At 34.6% G+C, this 24,158-nt stretch overlaps 1 protein-coding gene across 6 annotated transcripts in view; it reads right to left on the bottom strand.

The window, feature by feature from the left end:
* Positions 1–24,158, bottom strand: part of LRRC7 (leucine rich repeat containing 7) — a 492,830-nt gene that overhangs the window by 239,184 nt on the left and 229,488 nt on the right. For all 6 annotated transcript variants that reach the window (XM_041746971.1, XM_041746970.1, XM_041746976.1 and 3 more), the window contains exon 5: positions 9,192–9,270. In XM_041746971.1, the coding sequence (XP_041602905.1) occupies positions 9,192–9,270 (79 nt within the window). The remainder of the gene's footprint in view (positions 1–9,191; positions 9,271–24,158) is intronic.

The raw sequence follows: 24,158 nt of genomic DNA on the forward strand, positions 1-24,158 counted from the left end.
ATTGTTTCTGTAAATATTTTTTGACATATGTCCTGGTGTATAGAGATTATTGAAATTATATCCCTCATCATAAGAAATTAAGGTCCCTCAGGAACAGCCCTCAATGAATGATTAGTAAGACTATAAACACTTCAGCTCTTTCACTCATTGTGTTTGATGAGGCTGTGGTACATGTTCAACAGTGTTTCCCAGAGTTCCCAAGAGATTAAGGTCTACTTGTCTATACTAGTAATAGTTTGATAACATAACCTCAACAAGTATTTCTTTTAAAAAAATTATTTATTTATTTATTTGAGAGAGAGAGAGAAATGGAAAGAGAGAGAGAGAGAGAGCAAGCATGAGCGGGGGAAGGGCAGAGGGAGAGAGATAAGCAGACTCCCTGGAGCTCAAACCCATGACCCAAGATCATGACCTAAACCAAAGTCAGATGCCTAATCGACTGAGCCACCCAGGTGCCCCTCAACAAGTATTTCTAGAGACCAATCTCCTAAATCCAGTCTTAAATTATTTTCTAAACACTCATGTCTGGGGAATCCAAACTAAATTAATATTTTTACATTACTTTGTAGGAGTTCTTTCCACCCTGTTAGGGTAGTGTTGTTCTATTGATTATTTTTTGCTGTAAATACCTTGTTTCAGTTTGTATTTTGAAGTTGGACTGTTTCATGTGGCTTCACAGAGGTTGCTTGCATCAGTTTCCCTTAAAGAGAGGTAAGATTCATGAAAATGGAAAAGGAGAAAGAAGGCAGGGGAATAATGTAGAGGAGTCACTCACCTTAGGGGAGTGACAAAAAGAAGGCAAGCTCTAGGGAAAATACTTTGTGTACAAAGTATTGGGAGTTAAGATTTGAGAGTATCAGTAGGGGGACAGGATTTAGAAGGTGGTGAATGCTTGACTCCAAGGTTTGAATTTTATCCTATAGACTTAAAAAAAATCTATGGGAGATCGCTGTTTTTCTCTAAGCTATCTTTTGTCGTAATACATTAGCTCATATCCTGATAGTATGATAGTTTTTATGATAATGGTACAGATGTCCAATAGATTTCAATACATGTTTAATTGTTATCTTACTTTAATATCCTTATGGTCTCTATACCCATTGGAAAGAAAGTATCATGTATGACTTTTGAAAAAAGAAAATTAATACATGGAAAATGACAAGAATGTTAAAACCTTTGATCTAACAATTTACTGTAACATGGTAGCTATTACCACATGAAAAAGCTTTAAAATGCTAATTTCCTAGTTATAGGGACAGTTTGAACTATCCAGCTTCCCTTAGTCTACTATTCTGCATATGTATCTGCACTAAATGGTATTACATTATACTACTTCTTTGATCAAATATGTATTTCTTTATTGCTGCTTCTCTGGCAAAGGCTATATTTTTTTTATGCTGCAGGGAAATCTGTTTCTTATATAGAACATTTCTTTAAGGATTTGAGAATTGACTGCACTGTGCAGGCTCCAATTGTAAAACTGTACTGCTAAAAATAAGTTTTATGAAAAACCAGAATATAAAGTAAGTCAGCCTGGTAATAAACAAAGATGTGTTGACACTTTACATCAAACCTTCTTTTTAAAACATGTAGGGTTAAAGTGCTTATTCATACAGTATGTCATATTTAATATCATGTATATTTTTTATTTCAATTTACTTTGACAAGAATTTACTGAATAGTTACTGTGTACTTGGATTTGAAATCAATGTCTTCTTCCTCACTTTCTTTATAGAATTCAACTCATAAAAAAAAAAAAAAATTCAACTCATAGATTTAGCAACGTTTTACCAAATCCTTTATAACAGACTGTTTATACCAAATGCTTATACCAATTGCTTTGTATATGTCTTGGGCATTTTCAATTCCTGGGAAAAGTAATTAAATTCTTTGAAGACAATGAATTTTTTATAATGTCCTCAATGATCCAGTATTATAGATGAAAATATATTATTTGAAAAATATATAAATTCAGTAGGTATGCTAAAGAAGATAATTTTATTTATTTTAACTTTAAGGTACAATTGCATAGCCTCTAATAGAGACAATGGCCCTATTTATCAATATTACCATTTCCAGAGGATTATACAAGGAGTGGTGAGGAAGAGGATATTCCCTAGTAAGCTAGGTAAGTTTAATGAAGATGACAATCATGGGTTGTCTTTATCCTCCCCAAGCTCTTCAGTGAAATCCAACATTTTACACTAAGTTAGGGAGCTCTCAATAATGAAATGGTTTTACTATCCCAAAATTACTGATAGTTTTCCACATTTGACTGATCTAATGAGAATTCAAAGAAGAAATGTTTTGTAAATGGGTAAATAATTCTCTCTACTAAGAAACACATTCATTTTATCAAACACTTAAATTAAAAGTGGCATATTCAAACGGCAACAAAGAAAGTCTAATACAACAGACACCCATATAGATTAGTGGTTGAACACATGGGCACTGATTTCAGAAGACCTGGGTTTGAATCATTCTTTCAGTTGTTAACTCTATGAGCTGTCTAAATCTTTGCAAATTCAATTTCCTTATTTGTATAATGATGACAATATTATCCATTTCCAGAGTTGCTCCAGTGATTAAATGATTACCTTCCCTATAGTAAGAACTCAGTAAGTGAGAACAATTATGTACTTGTCCTTGGTATTACTTTTATTCTGATCTTTCAATATTAACTAGAATACTAATTTAAGTACTTTTATTAATGCTACCTTTATTGTTACAATAGGCAAATTAAGGTTGGCTACTGACATCCTTGTTTCAACATTTTTTTCTAATTGCATTTACTTTAGAAGTTAAACGAAAACATATTACAGGCATTTGACCCCTAATAGAACAGTTAGGCCAAATTACATTATGGGTTTCATAAACTGTGATCAAGGAGCCAATGTAAAATCTCCTACTCTAACTGAAAAGATATTTTGCATTGAAATATTTTAATTTATACATTGTAAAATTATAAAATTAATATAAGATTATAGAATACTTGGAATATAAAGAGAAAAGAAAAATATTGCTCATAATTCCACTTTCTTAACACAACCACCATTACTATCTCATGTTTTTGTAATCAGGTTTCCAATATGTTTTAACAGCACTACAAAATTATATCAATTTACTTTGTAATTATCTTTCAATTTTACTGTATAACCAGAGTGACTATATAATCTATCATTCAAACTAGGACATTTTTGAGAGTTAAAAGTGAGCTATTATTAATCATAGCACATCAAGAGGGGTAAACTGGGATGACTTGAGCAAACAGACATATGGTTACCCTATATAATCTTTGTATCCATCCAGTAGATATGCCATCATTTATAAGCAATGTCCTTATTGCTATGCATTAAAATGTGAATACAGTGAAAGGATCCCAGGAATTTAAAAACTATCTTCATGTGTTTCTATCTGTAAAAAAGTATGTAGATAATGTTTACCTACTCTATAAGGTTGCTGTAAAGATTAAAATGAAATAATGTATCTAAAAGCCTAAGATACGACAGGCTCTTCTATCAGTAAATGTTGGTTCATGCTTTTCTTATTAAATAGCTTTTTTCAATTTTATTATAATTTTTACCAATGACTTGGTTAAGGCATTCAGACTATACTGTAAAGTTCACATCTAAAAGTAAAATAAGATGATAATACTCAAAACTATAACTTCTATATTCCAGGGTCTTCCTGTCTTATTACTTTGTAGATTTCTTGAGTCAAGAAAACAAAGAGAAAAGCGAGAAAGTAAAAAACAATGAAACCTAAATATGGTTTTTTGAAAAGAGCAATGAAATTGACAACTCTCTAGTCAGACTGATCAAGCAAAAAAAATACAGAAGACATAAATTATGGATGCTAGGAATGAAAGAGAAAGCACCACTAGAGTACCCATAGATATTAAAAGGTTGATCAAAGAATATTATTAAAACATTAGATGCCAATAAATTTGAAAACTTATATGAATGTACAAATTCCTGGAAATCACCAACTATCAAAGATCACTCAAGAAAAAAACAGGTAATTTGAATGATCTTATAGTTACTATGGAAATTAAATTAAAAACTTTCCCATCAGAGAAGTCCAGGCTTAGATGGTTGCACTGGCAAAATCTACCAATATTTAAGGAGGACATAATTTCAATCCTACATGAGCTCTTATAGGAAATAGAAGAGAAGGTTTCCCAGCTATTTTTATGATGCTGGTTTTATGCTGTTACTAAAACCAGGCCAAGAAATTACAAGAAAGGAAATTTCAGACTAATATGCTTCATGAATACAGACAGGAATATCCTTTACAAAATATTAGCAAATCAGAGTCATTAATTTATTTTTAAAAAGTAATACTTCCTGAGGAAGTAAGGTTTATTCCTGGAGTGCAAATTTGGATCAACATTCAAAAACCATTCAATGTAATTCACCATATCATTAGACTGAAAAAGAAAAAAAAAATCACGTCAAAGGATGTTTGTAAAATAAAAGACCTTTGACAAAATTCAATATCCGTTGATAATAAGAAGTCTCAGCAAAGCAGATATCGAGGATGTGGGAGACAGTTTCCAAGGTGGCCTCCATAATCCTCAGTTCCTGATGGTCATGACCTTGCATCATCTTTCTTTAAGTGTGATAACACTTGTAACTTGCTTCGAATCAATGGAACTTGGAAAATATGGTGAGATGTCATTCTCAAAACTATATTACATAATATCGTCTTGCTAGAAGATTAACTCCACTCAGCTGCTGACCTGAAAGAAGCAAGCTGCCACGTTGTGAGCTGCCTATAGAGAAGGTCAACATGGCTGGGAACTGCACCCGCCTCTAGGATCTGGGCCTTGAGCTGACAGCTGGCCAAAAGCTGGGGCTCTCAACTTTATAATAGCAAGTAAGTGAATTTTGCCAACAACCTTCGTGAACCTGAAATTAGATTCTTCTTTACCTGAGCCTCCAGATAAGAATGCCTTGACTGATACCTTGATTGCAGCTTGGTGACTCTGAGGCAGGGAACTATGCTATAGCAGGCCCAGGTTCCTGACCCATGGAACTGAGAGATAATATATATGTGTTGTTTGCCACTAGACTAATGGTAATCTCTTACATAGCATTAGAAAACAGACAGAGATTATTGGATCTCTGCTGTACTAAGTTCCTGAAAAGGTGGAGTGGCTTAGGAACCATCTGATAGTCAAGAGACTGAACAATGGTTAGGAGGACATCACAGAGAAATTTGAGATTCCCCTGTTAAGATTGAAAGCAAAAACCTAAACTTTGAGTAGCCCGCTGGGGAGAGCTCAAAAGGAAATGAGGAATGGGTTCTTGAAAATTTCCTCAACCTGATGAAAGGCATGAATGAAAAAAACAATAAGTAACAACCATACAGGATAGTGAAAGTCTGAATGGTTTCTCCCTAAGTTTGGGAACAAGGCAATGTCTCTTTTAACCTCTTTTATTCAACATTGTACAGGAGGTCCTATCTAGGGGACAATAAAAAAAGAAAAAGAAATAAATAAAAGGCACACAAATTGAAAATGATGGAAAAAAACCCTATTTACATTCACAGGTGACTTGATAGTCTGCATAGGAAATCACCCCAAATCTACAAAATATCTCCTAAAATAAGTTAATTTAGTGAGGTTGCAGGATATAAGGTCCATAAAGAAAAATCTATTATAATTCTATGTATTAATAACAAACAACTGAGTAACGGAATAATCTTTCACAATTGTCCAAAACAATGATATACTTAGAATAAAATGAATGAAACATATACAAGATTCATATGCTGAAATCTACAAAGCACTGATAAAATAATTTTTAAACAATCTAAGCAACTCTAGAGATATACTATTCTCAGCAACAGGAATATTCAATATTTTTGAGATGCTAATTCTGCCCACATTGCTTTATAGATTCAATGTAATCTCTATTAAAATTCCAGAAGGATTTCATATTTTTGTAGACATTAACAAGCTGATTATAAAATTTATATGGAAAAGTAAAAGTTATAGATAGCCTAAGTAATTTTAATAAAAATGAATAAAGTTGAAGGACTCACATCCCTTGATTGTATGAATTACCATAAAGCTATAGTATTAAGATAGTATGAAGTGATATAAGAACAGGCATATAGATGAATGTACAAATGGAGAATTCAGAAATAGATCCAGACACATATGATCAATTGATTTTAAAAAAAACAGTACTCAAGTAATTTTATGAAGAAAGGACAATATTTTTCAACAAATGGTAATGGAATAAATGGATATCCATATGCAAAAAAACACATCAGCAAGCGAGCATGGGGAGGGGTATGGGGAGAAGGACAAGCAGACTCTGAGCTGAGCATGGAGCCTGACATAGGGTTTGATCCCACCACCCTGAGATCATGATTTGAGCCAAAATAAAAAAAGCTTGACATTCAACCAACTGAGCCATCCAGGCACCCCTAAAAATCAAAAGATAAGTCATGGAATAGGAGTAATTATTTGCATACAAATAAAGGGCTTTCAGCCAGAATATATAAAGAATCCTTATAATTCAATAATAAGACAGGACAATAAAAGCGAACAAGAGATGTGGGGCACCTGGGTGGCACAGTTGGTTAGGCATCTGAGTCTTAGCTTCGTCTCAGGTAGTGATCTTAGGGTCATGAGATGAGCCCTGCATCAGCCTCCATGCTCAGCGCAGAGTCTGCTTGAGACTCTCCCTTTCCCTCTGCCCCTCCCTCCAAGCACTCTTTCTCTCTCTAAGAGAAATATATAAATATTTTAAAAGAAATGAACAAGAGATTTAAACTCTTACTGAAGAAGCAATACAAATTGTGAATACATACATGAAAATAAAAACATGTTACCCGGACATTAAAAATGTAAATTTAAGCTACAGTGAAATACCACGATGAAGTACCACTTGTGCTAGTGTGGGTAAAAATAGAAAAAAGTAAAAAACTGATAGCACCAAATTCTGACAAAGATGAGAAACAACAGAAACTCTAATAAAATTGCTGATAGGAAAGGCAATGGGATATAGCTCTTTTGGAAAATGGTTTGGAAATTTCTTATAAAGTTAAACATACATGTACGGTACTACCTAGCATACCACTTCTACATGTCTACCCAACAGAAAACATATGCTGAAACAAACATCCTAAATGTCTATCAGTTGGTGAATACATAAATAAATTATGGTATTTCCATACAATGGAGTATTATCTAGAAATAAAAAGGAATGTAATACTGAATCTTGAACCAATGTGGATAAATCTCAAAATCACTCTTTTAAGTAAAAGAGGTCAGACACAAAAGTATGATATCACTTATATAGCATTTTGGAAAAGGCAAAACCATGGATGTAGAAACCAGAGAAGTGGATGATTGAGCCAAGGGAACTTTTTGGAGTGATGGAAATCATCCGTATCTTATCATGGTGGTAGTGCGCCACTCTATATATTTGTCAAAATTCACTGAGCCATACACCTAAAAAGGTAAATTTCACTGTATGTAAATTATATCTTAAAAAAACTTTAAAACTAGTACGCTACTTAAATTGACTTCTGTGTACTTTATGAATTCCCAGACTACTTAATGACTTCAGGGTTAGGCATTTTTTCATGAAATAAGTCATACTCAATCATCTTTTAAAAAGCTAAATGTATGGAAGGAATTCAGAGACTGCGAATAAAAGTACAGTTTTGAAGCTTTCTTAAAGAGATAAATTATCATCTGATTTCCATTCCCAAAGACCTTATCATGATTTCTAAATAAGATGAGCTCTTAGGATTAAAGAACTAGAAGTCAAAACCATTTATCATCTGCCCTGGATTATTATGACTCCAGTCAAGGACATGGCTGTAGTCTTGATGTGAAAAGTTCGTAATGTCTATTCCTTGTTGAGAGAGTTGCATTCTGGTGTAAGAGTTTCAGGAAATACTTTCACAGTTTTATTTATTTTTTCTTCCATATTCTACTTTTGAGGTAGAAAAGTTGTTCTCTTTCAAACACATTTCTTGATGTTCCACACTTTCTACCAAAGGCCTTAAGTTATTTTACAAATCATTCACTGTAAAGATCTCCATCTAAACTTCAATCTCCATTTATATTCTGTTCCTAATCTCATGTACAGCTTCTTCTCATGATCCATAGAGAAACCATCCTCATTAATCCCTCTTCTCAATTGTATTGATGAAAAATTTCCCTACAAACTCCCTTTAATAAACTTTCTTTGTTCCTCTAAAAAGCACTCCACTCATTAAATGCCCAACTGGCGGGCTTCAGTTTCTCCCAGTCTCCCCAACAGAGGACTTAAGGTTTTTCTCAAATCCTACTGTCAGTTTTGTATAATTATAATGTTAGTCTTACTGAAACTCTTTATCTGCATCCCAGTAGTACTGATTTGTTTCAACCTCTTCCAGATATTGCTGCTACTGTCTTTCCAGGTTCTATGTCCATCTCTATTGTTAAATGACCTTAACACTGAGATTCATGATTTATCCAATCCATTCATTCCATGGTTTCCTGACCTATTTGATTGCATAGTACACATTATCCCTATGACATAACCATAATTTGCCAACACTGACACATGCTGGGTCTCGTCTTCCCAAGGCATTTCTCTACTAACAGATCAGAAGCCACAAATACCCCATTTCTGATCACAGCATCTTTACCATCTAAGTATTCCATTCTATTATCCTCATAGAATTATCTTTTTGCTCTTCCTTATACAAAAAACAAAAACAACAATGACAAAAAAAAACAATAGTCCCTTTTTCTGATCATACTGAATTTATTTTTTAGCTAGAACTACACGATCAGCTATTTTAATATCTCAAACTCTTGTACTCTCTTGAACTTTCATTAGATCCTTGATGTTAATTTTCCACTGTGATCATAACTAATAACTGTTTCTTTTCAGTGCTCTTTCATGGTCTTGTTGCCTGAGAGCCACAGGAATATGATGACATAGCTTACTTCAAAGTAATGCCATCTTGTGCCAGTTAAGCCTTCCACATTACTCAGCAATGCTTTTAATCATCTTTTGCTAAATTGTTCTGATTTGATTATTTTCCTAATCCTTCTATTAAACTGAATTTTAAATGCAGCATTAAGAATTCATTTATTGTGTGAATTTCCTTTATCTGGGTATATCACTATCTAATGGAAACATAAATATAAATAAAATGTAATTATTCATACTCACTTAGAAATGGGATTGACACTGGCTTCAATAATTGTTAAACACTTACAGCACTTAATGTTTTCTGGAAATTCTTGTACACCTAAAATGTAAAAAAAAATAAAAAATAAAAAAAAGCATATGAAACTGTCCCAGCAAAAAATCTTTAAATTAAAGTTCTAATATTAAGAATAATTAAAACCATGAATTAATACACAGTGTAGATATAGTATCAATACAGCATCAGGATAATAATTTAAGTAAGTTTAATAATGTAATAATATATTAGTGTTACATAATATATACAAACATTTTAAAAATAAAATTTAAATATTTTATCAGAGTAACAGTAAGAAATTGGATATAAAGTTGAGGACAATTGTACATTTGGTATAAAGTAGATCTTGGCTCTATACTAACTTAAAGCAATAAAAATAATTGGGTATTTGGTCATTAAGTGCTGCTACTGGGGCAAGGGATTATCAGCAATAAAGAAAATGGAACATAAAATCTTTGTTTCTTTTATTTTATAAGATGGGAAGACTGAACATATGCATGTGAAAAATATCTAAGGATATATCACAAAAGCGGTAGATATTCCCAAATTAATGTGGGTCTCTAACAAATTTTATGCAATTCTTCCTCGCTGGCAGCACAGAGTGTAGTTCTGCATCTGCCTGAGAAGGTGAAGAGGAACAGCTCCTCCTTGGGCCCCCTCTGAAGTCTCTGAAATAGCCAGCCTGGCTCATCACCCTTGGAGAACTGCTCATTTGCTGTCAAAGTTGTGCTGTGGGCTATCTGACAGAAAAACGGGTGTTTCTACAAAACTCAAAATCAGGTACAAATCTAACCCATAAATGTGAGGGTCAGAGAAATAAAAGATGTGGAGGATAGTTCAACTGATACAAATGATTCAAATCTAGTAGACCCTCTCCAAGTGAGAAAGGAATGCCATGGTCCCATTGGCCTAGACCACCATGTCCACAGACCTTTGAAGCCCAGTGAAGCAGCAGGTCAGTCAAACCAAGGCAGGTCATTTATTCACTGCAAATTAAGGGCACAAAAGTGGGTATGGGGATGTCTTTCATGCTTTCTCTCTACGTGAAATTTCATCAGAAACTATGCTGTCCTAAAGTTATTGCTGAAGTATTTAGGCTTCTTCATAAGAAGCAAAGCAAGCCTAAGAGCTGCATTAGGTACAAATAGAATGAGAAAAGCCAATTCTCTTTTTTGGAAAGGCTATAACATCTACAGCTGCCTTCATTAACTAGACCTTAATAAAATGGCAAAGAAGTCAATAAGTCAGTCCTTGAGATGTCCTCAACATTTTCCCTTAGTATTTATATTTACTTCGGATATCAGCAACCAACAGAGGATAAGGCTTCTTTCACCCCTTTAGCTTTTTCTGTCTGGTCTTCAATTTAGACTCATTACATCCTGGTGTACCTGGTGCCTTATCTCTACAGGTGCTTGCCTTGGGATGAATTTTCCTTAAATTATGTGTAAACCAAGACATGGAAACAGAAGAAAATTTTTTAGAATGATTTTAAGAATAACACTGTAATTCTTTACCTTTTACCGAAAATGGAATTCCCTGTTGTGGTGAGAATACTACTAAATTATCTGTTTAAAAACTTTTATTATGTTGTTTGCAGTTCAAATGTAAAGTTATTCAAAGTAGAGTCTATAAAATTAAGATGGAATCCTAACTTCATCAATTACTGGCTGGGTAACCCTATGCAAGTCATTTAAATGTTCAAAGTCTTAGTTTCATCCTTAGAAAATTGGTGATTCTATGAATGGTTTCAAGGAGAGTTGTGTTGAGGATAGAGAGATAAAGCAGATAAAGTAATTGCCACGAAGTGCTGCATAAATGTTACCTATAATTATTAGAAATACAGTTGACCCTTGAACAATGTGGATTTGAATCGCAAGGGGTCCACTTATACCTGGATTTTTTCTTTTCAATAAATATATACAGTCCTGGTGCACTGGTGGTTCAGACAGTTAAGCGTCTGCCTTCAGCTCAGGTCATGATCTCAGGGCCCTAGGATCAAACCCTAGATTGCGCCCTGTGCCCCACGGGGAGCCTGCTTCTCCCTCTGCCTCTGCCTGCCACTCCCCCTGCTTGTGCTCACGCTCTTCTCAGTCAAATAAATAAATAAATAAATCTTTAAAGGAAAAATACATGCAGTACTGTAAATGTATTTTATTTCTGCACATTTCTTTTCTCTAGTTTACTTGGTTGTAAGAATACCTTTAATGTGCAAAATATGTGTTAGCCAGCTGTGTGTTATTGATAAGACTTCTGGTCAACAGTAGGTTATTAGTAGTTAAGTTTCAGCAGAGTATAAAGTTATATGTGGATTTTCAACTGTGCAGGGGATTGCAGCCATAACCCTCCTGTTATTCAAGGGTCAACAGTAAATAGAAACAGACTGTCTCAGTCAAGAAAGGAGTCAAATATCAAAATGAGCTGGCTTGAGGTAATACATTTATAGTATTTATCCACCTAAGAGAACAAAGCAAATCAATAGGAATTAGTGTGCCAAAAGAATATTCCAATATCCAATCAATATGGTTTCCGAGATAAATGCTCTAAAAGGTTTCCAGGGGAACTTTACCATATATACTGCAGTTCAAACTCTATAGAGTTTAGAAAAAGTTCTAGAGCATATCTTTAATTCATAGTTCAGTGAAAACACAAAGACTTAGTTTAGCAAAGACTGAAAAGTACTCATTGGAAGCATGACTAAATCTCAGTGTTGTCACTTAACTAGCCAATAATCTTAAATAATATAATATTTGAGCACCGCTTATTCATTTGCTATCTAATTCACAGGGTTGATCTGAGTATTAGATGGTAGGAAGGTAAAACAATTAGTATACTGTATGGCACTTAACAAGCACCTAATATAAAATCTATGTATTAATAAGAGTTAAGGTAACCTACTCTGCTCTATGCCACTGTGTAAAAATAATTTGCTTAATAATCTTGTGAGGAAGATATATTAGGCAATATTATTTTCATTTTACAAATGAAGAACCATACATTAACAAAGATGAGGTGACTTATTTAAATACATAATGGGTCTTTATAGATGAGAATGGATATAGGTGGGAATTAATTCAATTTTTTAACAACATATCTTTTATTCCTTTTTACTTCATTATGTTACATCTTATTAAAATTATGTTAGATTTGATTATAGAATCCACACCTTTATCGACCAGTCTTTGTGACTGATCTGTCTGGTCATCTGAAACACAGTGTTTTCAATAGGAAAAAGATTTTATTTGTGTGACACAAACACACACGCGCGCACATACACACAAACACACACAGTCTCTGCATGAACTTTGTTTTGATCTTCAAATGTATTCCTCCAGAAACAGAGGGGCACATACCCTTCACTTTTAACAATATATCTATTTTAACCATTTTTATTTGTGATAACTGTAGGAAATGGGGTCAAGCATTTGTAGACCATTACAATTCAAGTTCTATTCCCTGTTTTTCAGTTGAGACAGCACATAAAATTTCTAATACAGATCCATAAGGAACTCTCTTCTAAGGGTATTGAGAGTTCACTTTTGGGAATCCGTGGAGATTTAGGTTCTAGACTAGACACAAACCTAGGCTGAAAAACCAATGACAACTCTACTTTAAAATAATTAGATGGCAAAATATAATCAAAATAGTGTATTTAGTTTTAAAAATGGGCACTGTTTCTTTAGTTGTAAAAAAATGGGCTATTGTTCTATTCACAAATGGCTGATGCTACCAATAAATGTTTACCTTACAAATTAAGACACTATGGTAATATTTTCCCAATATGTTCATTTCAGCAACTATACCACAAAATCTATTTTGAATATGTTCGCAGAAATACTGTTCGATGAGAAATGACATTTCTGCATCCTGAACTTAAAACCGAAACAAAAGTTTTAATGTAATGGAATTAATCAAAGTTGTATTAACAGAATACTAATACCTTATAGTATAAAAGATGTAATTGACTACTTTTTCTGATTGTTTTTTTTTTTTGCCCTTCCTTTTTTAAGAGAAGTTAGATTGAAAAAGTTCCTGCTCAACTTTCAATTATTCAAGAAGTTACCCATTTTGTGGATTATTCATTCTTGTTCTCTTTCCTGCTTCCTCTATTTGACCATTTCACATCTCAGTCATTCTTGCAGAAGATGTACAGAAAAAGGGAAAGAGGAGTATTCTGGAATCAATCAGATATGGACCTTTCCTGCCTAGCATGGGATAAGTTGAAAAGTCATGGCTAAACTTAGGTTTTAGTATATCTGGTTGTTTTTTTTTTTTTTTTTTAAGATTTATTTATTCAGAGAGAGAGGGGGGTGGGCAGAGACACAGAGGGAGAAGCAGGCTCCATGCAGGAAGCCTGACGTGGGACTCGATCCCAGGTCTCCAGGATCATGCCCTAGGCTGCAGGCGGCACTAAACCGCTGCGCCATCGGGGCTGCCCTATCTGGTTGTTTTTATTTGGACTATCTTATCTAGTACAAATGCAGATAACTAAGTCTTGACAAGATAATCTTAAACTTGTAAATTTAATATAGATTTCAACTTTATTTAGTTATAAAAATTATTTTTTAAGAGCAAAACTAAATTGTCATTAAAATCTTGTGCTAGACTAAGTTGGTTTTAAGTCGATATTAAAGTACAAAAGCAGATGTTTCCTCCCATCCAATAGATAACTATGGAGTCTAAATGTAGCATACAATTTTGTCATTATCAAACATAGCCTAATAGTAATAGCAACATTGATCCTTATGATCATAAATGAAAGTTCAACATGCCTATAATACATTTATAAAACATATAAATTTATTTTTAACTCTTACTTTCTGAATATATTTATTTAATATTATAATTTTTACCTGTCCTCATCTACTGTCTCACCTAAATCCTCAGTCTGAATATCATCCATACAAATACATTTAAATTCCATCATCTGTCTGAAAATTTATTCACTAGTTTAGTCTAAGTGACTCTCCTCTTAACACCTAGCATTCTAGATTATACTATGTCTGAAATTAAATAACACTAAAAAATAATGAGACATAGTACTTGCTTATAAGTTGAGGAGTCACTACTTTACTATCTTATTGTATACAGTTTTCTGATATTTGAGTCACTAACTGTAATTATAAGGTCCCTGTGAGAAAAAGGTGATTCATGTATTTGGCGAATATTTGAGTACCTACTCTGTTAGGAATTTTGCTAAATATCGGGGACACAGCATGAAAAAGATGGATACATTCTCCTCATTTGTGAGCTTGTATTCTAGCAGAGGAATGTGTACAATAAAACATAGAGATAATTAATATAAATATAAATATATAAAATTATATAGTATCTTAGCAATAAGAAGTACAATGGGAAAAGATTTGAGCAGAATAAGGAAAGATCAGAAATACTAGGGATGTTAAAGTAAACTAGGGTGATTTAGGGTAAGCCTCATTATTGATTAGGAAGATGGCATTTGAGCAAGGACTTGAAGAAGGTGAGAGAGATAGAGATACAGATGTCTGGATGTTTGAACATGGGAAGACAGAACATTTCAGGCACAGGCAGATAGTGAGATGGTATAAGGCCTGAGTATAAGGTCTGGTGAATTCTAGAAATAGTAAGGAGTCCAGAATGGCTAAAACACATGTAAAAAAATTAACACATGTAAAAAACACATGTAAAAAATTAAGTCAGAGAGGTAATAGGGGTGTGTATGTGGGGGGTAAGATCAGGGTATCTACTCATATGGGGCTTCTTAAGCCATTGCAAGGACTTTGGTACTTACTCTAAATGAAATAAAGAAACATTGAAGGACATAAATGTAATTTGGTCTGATTTATAATTTAAGAGGATCACTCTTAAAGGTCCCAGAGTAGGGTAGCCTTTCTAGGAGGAAGGCCAACTGGGCCTGTTGTAAGTAAAACATTAAAAGAGTCTTACTTCTGGGTAAGAGCAGAAGGAGTGAGAAGTGAATGGGATATGGATGTATGTTGAATGTAAGGCCAATAGGATTTCCTGATAAATTAGATCTGGAGTATGAAAGGAAAAAGGGAATCGAAGATGACTCTAGGCTTTTTGGCCCAAACAACTTGAATGAAGGGGTTGCCTTTAACTTAGATGGGAAAAAGCAGTATGTGAAATAGGCATTGAAGAGAAGATCAAGAATTCACTTTTGGATATGTATAATTTGAGATGTCTGTTAGACTTCTAAGAGGACATGTCAGGTAGGTATTTGTTTATGAACCTAGAGTTTAGGAAAGAGGACTAGACTATAGGTCAGAATGTTGGGGATTCATTATTATATAGATAGTATTTAAACTATTAGACAAAATGTGAACACCAATGATGTAAGATAATGAAGAAAAGAGGACCAAGAACTGAACTACAAGGGACTCCAAAATAAGGATAGGGAGAAAAGGAAGAATCAGACTAAACAAGATCAATTGGACAGATGGGACAAAAAATAAGTGAGTATTGACTCCTAAAAACCAAATGAAGTCCCATCAAGTGCCCCTCACTTGATGGGATGAGCACTGGATGTTATTCTATATGTTGGCAAATTGAACACCAGTAAAAAACAAATTTATAAAAAAGAAAACCAAATGAAGTAAATGTGTCAAGTAGTAGGGAGAAGGACTCGGTTGTTTGAAATGATGCTGATAGGTCCAGTGAAACGATGGTCAAAAACTGCCTGTGGATTTAGTAATGAGGATATTGGGGTGACTTTGACTGGAATGATTTTGGAGGAGTAGTGGGCTTGAAATCTGTAGTGGCTTAAGAGAGGATGAGAGGAAATAAGTTGTAGATAGAGAATATAGACATTCTCACCTAGAGCTTTTGCTACAAGGGAGAGGAGGACATTCAGGGACGAGGAACCAAGGAGTCTTCTTTAGGATAGAAAAAAATAACAGTATGTGCATATAATGATTACAGTCAACAAGCAGAAAAGAAAATCTTAATGATGTAACAGAAAGCAAGGAGAATTGCTGGAGTGATATCCAGGGGTAGGCAAGAGCCCAGCTTATGCAGCGGAGAGCCTGGCTTCAGAGAGGAACAGGAACAGTTGATCTGTACTAACAGGCAGGTGTCGGAGAATATGGGTGCAGATGCTTGTAGATGGGTAGATATTATGCCAAGTGTCTGGGAAGTTATAATCTGAGAGCTTTAATTTTTTCAGTGGAGAAGAATCAGTAGCCACTAAGGTGGGAGAGAAAGTGGGAGAGTTTGAAGGCAGAGGAGAGCAAATGAAATAATCACCAGACGAGGAGAGTCAATGGACTAAGGAAGGATAATATGGCTTTTGGAAAGGGTGAAGGCTGCACTTCAGAATTTTTATCATGAATTTAAAGTGGGATCAGTCAGTGTGATTGAATGATTTTTCCAGATCCTTTTAGCAATAGGTGGAGAGTTGGAGTCTGTGAGGTTTATCGTTTTATTGAGAAAGCACAGTGATGTGAGAGGAGAAAGGGTGTCAAGGGGTGTCATGTGATGAGTGACCACAGAATTCAAGCCATGCAAAGAGGGCAAAAGAAAACAAACAAAAAAGGCAAGGTTGGAAGGAAACATCAGGATATTAGTAGGTTGGTGGTTCTGATAGGGCAAAAGATGATTGGAGTTGTATGAGGCGATCTGAAAAGAGGACGGACTCAGAAATGAGATTCATCAGTTGACATTCAGTTTCTTGATGTTCCTGACAGTACCTCAATCAGACCTAGTTCCTGAAAACTCAGGAAGTGTTTATTAAATTGGGTGTAATTATATTTTCACATCAATACCTTGAAGCAATGGACTAAAATATGGAAATACTTGATTTTAGTACAGAGGCTTAAGATTCAAAGGTATCTCTATTCAAACATAACATAAAAGACTTCCTAAAAATTATCAAATTTTGAATGAATTAGTGTTCTCTCAAGTGCATTAAAATATATCTTTATAATGTATAAATTTTGTATGAATCAGTACATATGATAATAGTTATGGATAGTGCATGTTGGCAAGCTTGTTCTCTGAATTTCACAGATATTATCAGTCCGCATGATATATCAGTGACATATAATTCCATGTGCTTATAGAAGAAAACAACAAAATATCATATCTTGTATAAAATAAAGGAGGAACTATTACTGATGAGATTTTAGTATTTTCATCTAATATTTAAATTGTGATGCAGACTTTTATAATTTTTTTTTCAATTTTGAGAGAGCAGGCAGGCTATTTGTTTTATCTAGTAAATTGGATTAGATTTAGGAGCAGAAAAAAATGGAATTTATGAAGGAAATGTTATAAGCACTTTGCTTTATTTCATCTTCACAAAGATTTTTTAAAGTGGTTTACTACTCCCAAGTGACTAATGGGGAAACTGAGTCCCAGAGGCTAGCCAGGATATGAAACCAGGTCAACCTTATTCCAAATACTATCAAATCTTACGTATGCTAAGCTGCCTCCATCAAATCCATGATTTGAACTCTTTTGAGGAGTAAGTCTTAGTTGGAAATGTGGCATTTACAGAAGAGCCTCGGTCAAATGCAAACAACTCCAACTCTCTGGAACTCTGAGTTTAGTGCACACTTAAGATCGACTATGTCGCATTTGTACCTGGGGCACTGTAAGCTGCATTTGTTCTGTAATTATCTTCAGTCAAATTTCAGATGGTATCAACATTCTGAAACTTTGACAGTAGTGGTCAGGAATAAAGCTCCTTATTTCTGAATTTAATATATCGGCAACAAGTGCTATAAGCCTCGTTCTGAATGTTTGTATTCTTTATATGCTGTTCAACTGATATTTTTTACAAGGAATGAATAGAAAGGGGGCTGTTCAAAATAGGCAATGTGTCAGTATGAATGAATTATAACTGATAGTCTGGTAATAGAAGGGGAGATGGGAAAAACTACAAAGTTAATAACAGAACTCTTCAAGTTTTTCATTCTTATCTTGTGTAGAGGGTAAGTAGCTGCACATACTAAAAAAAGTTCAGTAAGACAGCCCATGATGAACTCGAGTCAATCTGGAAAAGTTCAATCGCATTAATGACACCAATTTAAAGAAGATAATGAAACATTCTTGGAAAAATTTCCAACTGGAATGATTAAAATAAAATATTTTGGTAAACATAAAGATAGATTGTAATTTTATCTTGGAAAATTAGTTTGTGTATAAACCTATATTTCCCAAAGATTTTGGTAAATGAGGCAATACTCCACTGAGTAGGAAGTAATGATTATAGGGAGATTTCAGAAGGAGCAATCTGTTGTACATGAGAAAGCAAAAACATTCAGCAATTAGGTTGGTAAGTTTGGGAAAAACTGTGCAGGTTGGTTACATCTTAAAGGAAAGAGAGAGAAAAAACAAGAAGAGGGAATAGACTGGAATGGTTTGCTTTACCTCTAACCACTCTAGTGAAGAGAATCAAGAGCTCAGTAGGAACGTAAGCCAGGAGACCCAAAAGGTCTCCTGCGAGACTGCCTCGTTTAGTGGCGTTATAAAGAGAAAAGCCAAATGCAGGTAAGGTAATCGATAATCTGATACAGTGATGCAACTGATTGTGCCTGAAGGGATGTGTCTGGCAAGAATTCTGAGAAGTCTTTGTGACCTTGGCCAACAATGAGCTGATTTCCAGAGGAATAAATCTGACTTAGACAAAACCAGTTAAAAAGTGATACTTGGTTGTCTCTCTCCCTTTCTCTCTCTACTTCAAAAACAAGCATATTGAAAAACAAACATATATAATAGTGGAATGAGCTGTTTAATAATCTCACTGCATATTTGGCCGATGAATTTTTCCCTGATTGTCAATCAGCCACTTTATTGAGCGCTTGCTGTGCCTGCATGTTGACGGTGGCTAGTGAGGACCTGGAGACAGCGTATGGTACAGCACTTCTTGTTCTTAAGCGGTTTATAGTGACGCTGGGAGGGAGTGCAGAGTGGTGGAGAGGGGGCTCGCGCGCTTCATCACCCGTTCCGCTTTGTTCTCTTACACTTTTCCAGGATTTACAGACACAGAGGATAGGCTGATTACTCTGATTACTCAGAAAAGGCTCTGCTGTGACTCAAGGAAAGGCTATCAGTTTAGGTGACAGGGCTCAGAACAGACTTCAGAAGGGTGATGGTGTAAGGGCAGCTCTTTTTACAAAAATATGTATTTTGAACCGCACTGTGAACTCCATCCCCTGTGGAGTAAGTGCTAGTGATACACATAAGCATTGCTTATTGATTTTATTTCCTGATGAAGACATCAAAAAAAAAATAAGTTGAAAGTCCTGGCATCAGGCTGAGAAGATGGCAAGAGGCAAACCTGGTACTTGTTGTCATCACATTCTCTAACAGAAATATGGGGAGTTAATCTTCAGTTTATTTTGACACTTTAATCTTAGGTAGAAGTGGACTCTAGAGAGGAAACGTAGTCTTATAATAAGGGAGGGGGCTAGTGATTTTCAGACAAATAAGAATTCCAAGGGTTGTAAGGGAGCCATTCAATAAGGCCAAATACTAAGCTTTACTCTAAATAAATGGTCTAATGATTTGCCAGACACCAAAAAGAATATTTATTGTTAATTGAGAACAACTGCATGGTAACATTTTCTCCCCAATTCACATAAGGCACTCCAAAATAGATTCCCCCAAGAACTATATACATATTGCTAGAGTCTCTGTTTCTCTTATGCTTAAATTTTTACAGATTCTTATCATTTAATTGGTTACTCATATCCTCTTTTCCTAGCATGGTTGAAAAAAACTCCCTTTCCTCATTGAAAGTTGAGAATATTATTTGTCTTCGGTGTTTTGCATGCATTTGGGGGAAGGGTGGAATAATTGGCAAGTCAGTAAAACAGATAATAATGCCTTCCACTCTGACTGCCTTTCATTTTAACTAACAATAGTGATTTCGCCCACTATGATGCTGGTCGAATCTATTCTTACACAGAAATAAGTTTTAGAGGATGAGAGAAAAATCACTTAATTGCTGCAGAATTAAGACGGGCTTTCACGTTAATTCATTTTCATTAAAGTCCTTAAATTATAGTATCAGTCTTTCTGAAGCTATGACAAATCAACAATCAGACTTAAAACTGAACCACTGCCTAATTAAACCTCATCATTCATTGTCTCGCTTTATCATATAAAACAATTTACTCTCTTATGACCATGTATCAGCTCTACAGACAGGCATAGGCTATTTATTCAGAGCTCACAATATCATAAAATGCATTTATCTCTGATAGACATAGGATTTTTATTTTACTATTGAATTAAGATCTGAGAAATAAATGATAAAATATCCGCTGGCATGGCAAGTGATGCATTTACCCATGGAGGGCTGCATGTAATCTTGGTAACAGAAAGGCTTACGAGAAGAAGGTTGATTTACATGCAGCATGGATGTTTATCTACTTGCTTCCTCTCTCTCTCTCTCTCTCTATATATATATATAGATAGATAGATAGATAGATAGATACACACACATATATTATGTAATTATATATTATAGTATTAGTAGATCCTTAATGTGTGCTCAATAAACAGACTATATGTTTTTATTACAAGCAGAAGGAAATATTTTAAAATTGATGGTATGTGAAAATTATAATAATTAAAATTATTAAAATTTTAAATAATTAAAATTATGGCCATTATTGGCCATAATGTGAAAGTCAATAAATAATGAGAAATCAGTATCATCCAGACCATGTAATCTCAATATAATTCAATAAAAATAATGTGATGACTGAAAAAGCTCCAAATATATTAAAGTACTAAAAACAAGTGAGTAAACCCTAAGAAAGTAGAAGGAGCATAATAAAAGTTGTTGCAGTAGGAAGTAGAAAGGTAAAAATTAACAATGGAAAATAAACCACCCAATCAATAGAGAGACTAACAAGCCAAAAAGTATTATTTGAAAGATTAGTAAAGTAGAAAAACTTCTGGCAGGATGAATGATAAAAAAAAAAAAGAAGGAAAAGACAGATGGCATGGGTGTACAATATTAGAGACAGAAAGGAAGAAATAGGCACAGATATAGTAGAGATCTATAAAGTGCATAGGAGAAGCCTACGGGCAATGCTTGCCAATAAAACTGAATACCTAAATGATGGAATAGGTGATTTCCTAGAAAAGTATAACTTTTGAAAAAATGATGCAAAAGTTATGAAGTATAGTATAAAATGGGAAAGAAAAAACTGTCATATGCAGATAATTTAATTTTATACGTAAAAATTCAAAAGAATCTAGTGGTCATGTATTCAGCACCATGGCTCAAAGTAAGCTCAAGATACCAAAATTAGTAATGTTTCCATATAACATCAACTAAAATTTTTTAAAAAGTCCTTAAAAAATGAGCACAATATAAAACTAATAACTTAAACTGCTTACTAATAATGCTAATAAAACGTGTACAAGTCTCTTGAAGAAAATCACAAAACCTTATTAAAAGACACAAAATAAGACCTAAATAAAGGTAAACAGCATATTAATAGATAAGCATATTAATAAATTATGCTTATATAATAAGCATATTAATAGATTACAATACTTACTATCACAAACATCAATTTTTTCCCAAATTAATGTTTAAATCCAAACTAATTTTAAAAATGCCAATAGATCATTTACAAACCTCAACAAGTTACAACTAAGATTCACATGGAAGAACTGAATACCAAGAACGGCAAGATACTCACGAGAAAGAAAAGAAATGGGGTGTTGTATTATCAAACATTGAAACTAAGTATTAAGTTATAGTGATTACAAAAATGTGATACTGGCCCAGGAACAGGGAGATGAGCCAATAAGGCAGAACAGAGTTTGGAAAAACATCTTTTGTATGTAAAAGAGGTTGAATTAAAAATTAATGAGGAAACAAGGGATGATTTCATAAATGTTGCCGGAACAATTAATCATCTATTCATATGGAAAAAGTAAATTTTGATCACATATAACACAGGGAAATAAGTTGGAAATGAATTAAAGGCCAAAATGTGAAAAGAAAAACTTATAGCTTTGGAAGAAAATACAGAAAAATATCTTTATGATATTAAAGTAGGAAAGAAGTTCTTAAATAAGCTGTGAAAATGCAGACCATAAAGGGAAGAGTGAAAAATTTTATTACACTAGAATTAGCAACTTCTCCATGACAAATGGCATCCTAAGCAAAGTGAAAAGACAAGCCACAACTGGGGAGATAATATTTGTGACCCATTTTAACCAACAAGGGACAAGTGTTCACATAAATAGATCTTTCAAAACACCAAGAAGCTAACGGACAAACAAGAAAAGAAATAAAATGGGCCAAAATAAATATGGGCCAAAACAGACAATTTGTAAAGAAAGATTCTATACTTGCTAATGAAAAGAAATTTAAAAATTCCAATCTCACTAGTTATTAGGCAAATATAAATTAAAATATCAACCTACCCTTGATCCATCTTGTTGGCCAAACTTAAAATATCTAATAATCCCAAATGTTGGCAAGAACATGAACAGTGGGAATATTGGTACTTTAGCTGGTATAATGACATGCTCATTGACTTTTTCTTTTTCTTCTTTTTTTAGAAAAAGAGAGAGCATGAGTAGTGTGTGCTTGGGACGGCGGGGAGGCACAAAGAAGAGGGAGAGAGAGAACCTTAAGCAGGCTCCATGCCTAGCCCAGAGCCCAGAGCCCAGAGCCCAGAGCCCAGAGCCCAGAGCCCAGTGCAGGGCTCAGTCTCAGGACCTGAGATCATGACCTGAGACAAAATCAAGAGTTAGAGGCTTAATTGACTGAGCCACCCAGGTGCCCCTGCACATAGATCACTTGCAAATAAATTTCAGACACATACGTGGAATGCAAAACTTGCAGACATTCTATGAAAAAAATCCATTCTTTCCTCCAACTCCCACATGCATTCAACCACCAAGTCTCGCCAAGTTACCTTCTACATGTGTGTCGTATCTCTTTCCTTCTCACCATTCCCATCATTACGATCTTAACTTAGTCCCTTTGTCTTCTTCCTGGATGACCTGGATAGCCTCCTAATTGGTCTCCCTGTTCCCTCTATTCTGCTATTCCCATCACCGTTGCCAAACTCATCCTTCACAAAGTAGCACTAGTGTTCCAAGTTGCAGATATGGTGAGGTTATTCTTCTACTTATGCTACTTCAATTGATGTAGAAAGAGTGTAAACTCCTTAAAAGAGCAATGGAAACCCCGTGGTGCAGGTCAGGGGAGGTGATGAGTTTGGTTTTAAGTAACATTATGTTTGGGGGGTTTGTGAAATACATAGTTATGTACAGCATGCAGTTGGCTATACCCGTCTGAAGCTCAGGGGAGAGTCAAAGCTTGACGTGAAGTAGTCATTACCCCAAAGACCAAGGATATTCAGTATTCAGTATTATTATATGGCAGTTTAGTGCTGATTTTTGTAGTCACTCATGTATTGCAGTGTCATTTCCATTTTTTTCCAGCACTCAGTTTTAATAGTTCCCTAGTATAATAGGTAGAGACCTTATTCTACGTAGGTTCCTAGGGGAATGTAATATAAACATACAAATATAGGGGCACCTGGGGGGCTCAGTCAGCTAAATGTCTGCCTTCAGCTCAGGTCATGATCTCAGGGTCCTGAGATCGAGCCCCATGTCAGGCTCCCTGCTGCTCAGTGGGGATCTGCTTCTCCCTCTTCCTCTGTCCCTTCCTCCTGCTTGTGATTTCTCTCTCTCTCTCTAATAAACAAATAATTAAAAAAATACAAATATATATTTGTTAAAAGAATGCTTATTTGTCAAATATTTATTTTTTAAAATATTTTATTTATTCTTGAGAGACACAGAGAGAGGCAGAGACAGGCAGAGGGAGAAGCAGGCTCCTCACAGGGAGCCCGATTTGGGACTTGATCCCAGGACCCTGGGTCACACCCTGAGCCAAAGGCAGATGCTCAACCGTGAGCTACCCAGGTGTCCCTATCTGCCAAATATTTATT

Source organism: Vulpes lagopus, chromosome 3, assembly GCF_018345385.1.
Source record: "Vulpes lagopus strain Blue_001 chromosome 3, ASM1834538v1, whole genome shotgun sequence".
Taxonomy (NCBI): Eukaryota; Metazoa; Chordata; class Mammalia; order Carnivora; family Canidae; genus Vulpes; species Vulpes lagopus.